The sequence below is a fragment of the Gossypium hirsutum genome, chromosome A06, assembly GCF_007990345.1.
Source record: "Gossypium hirsutum isolate 1008001.06 chromosome A06, Gossypium_hirsutum_v2.1, whole genome shotgun sequence".
Classification (NCBI taxonomy): Eukaryota; Viridiplantae; Streptophyta; class Magnoliopsida; order Malvales; family Malvaceae; genus Gossypium; species Gossypium hirsutum.
In genome coordinates, this window is record NC_053429.1 from 7,237,708 (window position 1) to 7,244,040 (window position 6,333).

At 35.0% G+C, this 6,333-nt stretch overlaps 1 protein-coding gene across 3 annotated transcripts; it reads right to left on the minus strand.

Annotated features, from left to right (window-relative positions):
• Positions 1 to 296: 296 nt before the first annotated feature.
• Positions 297 to 6,020, minus strand: LOC107962506 (DNA ligase 1). Of its 3 annotated transcripts, none has more exons than XM_016898916.2 (9): positions 5,660 to 6,020; positions 5,323 to 5,428; positions 3,136 to 3,425; positions 2,879 to 2,984; positions 2,360 to 2,779; positions 2,176 to 2,252; positions 1,965 to 2,089; positions 1,152 to 1,391; positions 297 to 664 (listed from the first exon to the last, which is right to left on the minus strand). In XM_016898916.2, the coding sequence occupies exons 1-9, from the start codon at positions 5,785 to 5,787 to the stop codon at positions 642 to 644; spliced, it is 1,515 nt and encodes a 504-aa protein (XP_016754405.1). In that variant the 5' UTR covers positions 5,788 to 6,020; the 3' UTR covers positions 297 to 641. The 3 variants fall into 3 exon arrangements, with proteins under 3 accessions (XP_016754405.1, XP_016754408.1, XP_016754409.1); XM_016898919.2 differs by lacking the exon at positions 5,660 to 6,020 and adding an exon at positions 3,569 to 3,746 and having other exon boundaries at positions 5,323 to 5,434; XM_016898920.2 differs by lacking the exon at positions 297 to 664 and having other exon boundaries at positions 1,152 to 1,410; positions 5,660 to 6,014.
• Between the last annotated feature and the right edge of the window lie 313 nt (positions 6,021 to 6,333).

Consider the following 6,333-nt stretch of genomic DNA (forward strand, 5'->3'; position numbering starts at 1 on the left):
AAACTGCACCATATACTTGTGTCCAGTTAAATAATACTGCTTTTAAGTTTCGAATTTACATTCTCTCAACGTGAATATTTAATTACACTTAACATGGAAAAGCACGGATTCAAGTTGGTAAAATTTTTAAGAGAAAGGAGTTAAATTCATTTGCAACCGGTTATGCTTGACATTTGCCACACTTGCTTTATCCAATTTCAACTTTCAATACTTCTCTATTTTATTTAAATGTAAGATAAACTACTAGGACTTGTTTAACAAAGCTTGTGTACAGCATAGATGAGAATCTTAATAAGTAGAAAAAGAAATATTTTATATATATATATCAACCTAAATTCCTTTTCATAACGAAGGGATAAGCCTAAATCAGGCAATAAACCCTTCCTCACATTTAAAACCAAACGTAGCATTAACAAACAAAATTCTATGGCCTAAAATGAAAACCCTAAGTCACAGTACTCGTTCATAATACAAACATCCTAATCAAAAAATTAAAAAGCCATTTCCTTTTTCTATCAAGGACTACTGACTCCCACACCAACTATGTAACAAGAAAACCTTAGTGAGAAATAAAAATTTAAAATACATAATACAGAACCATAATCGAACAGTTGATGGGCCAGCAATCACCTTGTATGGATTCAATCACTGTCTTCATCTTCTTCTGCAAAATGTATGCACCAATCATATAAGAAATCTGACACGATAGCTTAGAACAAGCAACCAACGTTCCAACTTAAATGTAGTTTAAAAAACTTTGTTTGCAGCATGCTTGGGTTTCACTTGGAGACACTTGAATGAGAATCAGAACAGAGAAAAGCTACTTTATAGCTAATGGTTCCATTTTGCATTCCACGGATTTTCTGATAAGTATCACAAACACTTCCCATACCCAATTCTGAAATCATAGGTTCACAAAGTGCCATATAATCCCTTCTTTGGCTAAGAGTGAAATTTATTGATCATTAGAAAGCTAATGAACTATTAACAAACTCCTGTCCATGGGGACAAAGAATCTAATAAGATCATAGAGCACATACACCAATCACAACCACTATGTTCTCCTAATTCAAGGTGACCCATATTTGATAGTTCATAAAGATGGTCAATAAATTGTTTTAACAAACATGCAAACAAATCCTTATACTCACCTTCATCCGATTCTTCACTTTGGCTGTTGCCATCATCACCAGCGTCTTCATCATCATCATCACCATCATCCTCGTCACTTTCTTCACTTTCATCATCAGTACTAACATCTGGTATTTTGGGCTTTGGGGGAGGAGTAAAACTGGTTGTAGGCCTTCTACGTGAACTTATCACGATATTACTCGTGTCAATTCCTTCTAGCTCCTTTGCTCTTTCTTTCCTCTTCCTCACATCCTTGACTTCTGAGAATTTAAAATACTCCTATACATTACTAGAATTGAAAGATAAGATTAAGTAGAACATAATGAAGTTGTGGATCATAATACATTCAGCTTGTAGTATACTGGGTATGGAAGTCTCTGCAATCCCATGTGAATTTTATAGATTTCTCTACCTAATATTAAAACAGAAACAATCATCCAGATATATGATAGCTGTCTATCATTGAACTTTCCAAATACATCAGAATTAACTATCATCAAGCCTTCCTAGTACAGACAGAAGCTTTCAACCCAGCAAAACTAAGTTTGTCCCACATGAAAGATAAGATAGTATGATCAGGAAAGGACATGCTTTATTCTTACATAGGTATTAATTCTCAGTTAATGGAAAGTTTTATCATCATCCCTGCTCATGGATGGTGAAGGCATCTATGAGATGACAAACTTAGTTAATAAAATTTCTCCCTTTCCCAAAGATTTTCAAAGCATTAAAGAGCTTTAATCCCACTTTTATCACTAACAAAGAGCTTTCTGAAACAAGGTCAACTCCATAAATGAATAGTAAAACAGTAGTCCGCAGGCTAGAATCCTGACCTTTTTCTGAAGGATTTGCAGACAACCCTTCTTTAGAAAGAATATCCTCTAGTTCCTTTCTTAACTGGGCTTCACGTTTATTCTCAGGCACCTGTTTGACTCTCTTGTAGATTGAGGGAGGAACACTATAAATAAAATAAGTAACAAGAATAAACTCATGGTCAACTTCAATGGAAATCAAAGTTCATAAAAGAGTCGGTCAAAGTGAAACCTCATCCCACATGACTTGATAACCGACTTTAGATGTTCCACACGTTTCCCATGTACTGGAGCAGAAGTTTCTTTTCTCTGCATATTAATAATATGACTAAAAGATGCTTAATTTATATCAAATCAAAAGACACTTAAGATATCAGAATATAAATTTTGGAAAGAAAATGAACTAAAATTAAGACCTTGACAGCCTTCGCAACAGAAGATCGAGAGCAACCATCATCAGAGACACTCCCACTGTCTCCCTCATCGCTATTATCATCTGAATTTGATTCTGTGTGTTTGCTTCTCTTCTTGCTAGGCATCTCTGCCTCTATTTTAGGTATTTTCCGCTTTTTAAGCCCTTCAAAGTTCTTAGTCTTCCCTTTAGGAGTGATCTTTTTTTTGGGCTTCACTTCTTCCTCTTCCTCTTCCTCTTCCTCTTCCTCTTCCCATTCCTCTTGTTCTTCTTCATCATCTTCCTCCTCATCATTCTCACTTCCTGATGAAGCAGAATTCATTTTCTTGTTGACCTTTTTAGAAGGTTTGATCAGAGATTTTTTATTGAGTTTTTTTTTCTTAACCTCACTTGCAGCTGCAGAAACTTCGCAAGACTTTAATACCTGATAAGTGATAATTAACAGAAAGAATCATAAGAAAGCTATGATGCAAATGATATTTTTGGAAGCTGAATTGACTTCTCATCAAAAGAATATGCCCACCTCATCTAATTTTCCAGATATAAACTTCTTGTACGGATCGAGTGTAAATTTATCGAGTGTAAGATCTTCCTCCAAAAGCCGACGAAGTCCAGCCATTGTGACTTTACTGAAACATCAAAGACCAATTGTTCAATGTTAGACCTCAGTATACAAAGGAACTGGAAAAAGGGTAGCATACAAAGCAACCTGATGTAACATGATGGACAAGCAATTATAGTGAGAATGGCAGCAACCTATCAAACAATTTAGCAACTTACTCTGAATTAGCTTCAAGATATGAAGCCCTTTTCCTGATAGCTTTCTGTATTGTACTCTCAGAAACTTCTTTAGTTTCTTTGTTCTCAACTTTTGTAGTTTTATATCCAGCCAGAAGGCCCAAAACTGGAGAGCCATCTAATTTCTCCTCATCTTCAGAGCAAGGTTCCTTTACTTCTTTCTTAGATTCTCGTTCTTTGGGTGATTCTGTTCCTTCAGTGGTTGTACTTACATTTTTCTCCACTGTTTCACAAGAACTCTTGGAGCCATCCTCATTTGCACCATCTAAACACTGTAATAAAGAATAGGTAAAAGTGAAACAAGTGAACAAAATAACACATTTCCGGTAAGTCTTCACATTCTAAAGCATCCATTCCTTCTTTGTACATTATTATAAAGAAGTGAAATGAGAAAATGAAATAAGTCAAATAACACCTTTCCAGTAAGTCTTGACATTCCACAATGCATCCATTCCTTCATTAAATGACATTTTTAACATCCAAAAGTTCCAGCAGCAACAAGGCTTTTGATGTTCATGTTACTAAAAGTAAATTAGAGCTCTATTCCAAACTAGTAGGTCAGTTCATCTTTTTTTCCCCTCTAAGACATGGGCCTAAAAGTCCAGAGAGAGAAAAATTATAACTGCAGATATCATTGTTTCATAAAACAGAGGATCGAAACTGCAGCAATTTTTATCAACAATCAAGTAAAGAACAGTACAGACAACAAACGGATATCAAACTTTAAATTTTGTATTATGCATAGACAAACTGGATTTTTTTACTGTATGGAAATTGATAATTTTAGAATTGCAATAGGTAGAGCAGACCCCTGTTATATTTATGTGCCTAGGTTGCCCCTAATTTAACAGATGTGAAATTTATTTGATCTCCATTTTAATACTCTCCCTCACATGCAAGGACAACAAACCTATACAGGGCATGAACTTCATGAGTAGACATAACAGCCTATCATATTGGTCTGAACATCTCAATCTAGGTATAACAAACCTAAAACAGAGAGCACAATGGACATGGATACTGTCGATTATGATACCATATTAAATTATAGAATGGGCATCTAATTGGAAATTGATTCAAAATATGTTGAGTGGCCCTTGTTATATTGATGTGCCCTAGGTTGCCTTACACATAACAGCTATGTGATTTATGTAGGGGTAGCAGGAAAAACCCGAAATCAATGGGTCCCGAGCCAACCGACCCAATAGGGTCGGGTTTTTTTCTTGAAATCAGGTTTCGGGTCGGGTCAGGTCAGGTTAGCTTTAGAGAATGGTTGGGGAGGGTTTGACATGAAACCACCCCAACCCGCCCCAAGATATTTACAAAATTACCTTTATATTTTTTTTAATATTAATTAGGTTAAAAAATCCTTAAACTTTTATCACTACCAACATCATTTTACCACCTTTACTCTCATTTCAAACTAGTTTCTTCCCCCTCTCATTTTAATTTGTTTTTCCAAGTCTCCCTCTCAGTTTCATTTCTTATTTTTTTTCTAAGTTGTAATTTATATTTGTTTACTTTGTCATCCCAAGCATTTTTTTCAATATTTTTTAATTTAGTTAATCACAATTTCAAATAAAAAAGTTAGAGCTTGGATCAGGTTGGTATACAATTAATTTTCAAGGTCGGGGTCGGGGCATGGTGGTAGAGTATCGTGTTGGAGCCGAGCGGGCAAAAATCCGACCTGCCCTGCCCCGTTGTTGTCACTAGATTTATGTTATCCCCACTTCAATAGAGAAAAACTATAAAGAAAAGGGAAATAATAATAAACCGTAGATCAAATCCAGTCATGGGCAAGCATTACCAGTACTTGCTACTTTCTGGAAAAGGGAACGAGTCAATTGTTTCTGCTACATGTTCTTGCAAGTTATCTCTTGTTCTTTAGCAGTCGCTATAAAGAAAAGGGAAATATGGAAAGCAAAAACATGATCAACTGGAAAACAAATAACTAAAGTCAATGAAACATCAATCCTAACACTTCTTTCATATAAAAGCAAAATCATGCTTTTTCTATCCAATTACACATTTAAGCTTTCATTCAGCAGCAAAATAGAGGGAAAACAAAAAATAAAACGAAAATAAAACAATAAAGCACACGTTAATTAATAATTATCAAATGAGATAGTGACTAAGATGCTTCCCAACATTGAGAAGAAAAAAAGGTACCTTTAGCAGGCATTGCTTGACGAATCTCTTCTGAACATCCAAAGCAAAGGTCTCTAACCCCAAGTCTTTCTCTAACAATCTCCGAACTCCCTCGAAGGTCAACGAACTTACCAACAAACAACCAAAAAAATCAAATTAAACTAAATTATCAAGCAATTCACACTTAAAACTAAATTACACATTCCGGTATGACAATCCTTAGAATTCAACTCGGTAAAGGCAATTTCACAAACCATGAATCCGATACTGAAAACCTAGTTCTCGAGACTGTAAAAAGTAAACAGCGAGAGAGAGAGAGAGAGAGAGAGAGAGAGAGAGAGAGAGAGAATGAGTGTACTCGGCTTGTTCCTTGAAGTGGCCAACGCGAGAGTGCATGGCGGTGGTAATACGTGACTCGATATCTTCCGCCGTCGCTTCTATGGCGTCGGCGTCGGAGGCGAGGCTACCGTGCGCCTCCTTTGCCATTTGATAGGGGAGAAGGTTTCACTGTTACGGGTTTAGAGAGAGAAAGAGAGTGTTGCTAAACCTTAACACACGGTGAAGATGAAAAAATGGGGGGAGAAGGAAGTCATACGCTGTGGGCGGGTGTAGGACAATAAAAAGTCAGCATGCCACTTCTCGAGTGAAAATTTTTCAAATTTGTATATCCTCGATCCTGATGCCTGAAGAATGTGTAGCAGATTAAAGAGCGGCGGATTAACTATATTTTGTATGACCATTATCAGTTTTTATTAATATACTACTATTATTTTTTATGTGATTTTTATTATATTTTTAATAATTAATTATAAATTATTAATTAAATTAGTGTTACAAGTAAATTTAATATATGATATAATCATGATAAATAATTATAGTATATGTAGTATTATTTATAAGATGTATTTATATATTTAAATTTTGTTTTATCATAATGTAATCTAATTTTTATTTTGATATCATTATATTTACTTAGTTTTAAACCATATGTTTTGTTATTTATTATATGTTATTTTTAAGCATATATTTGTA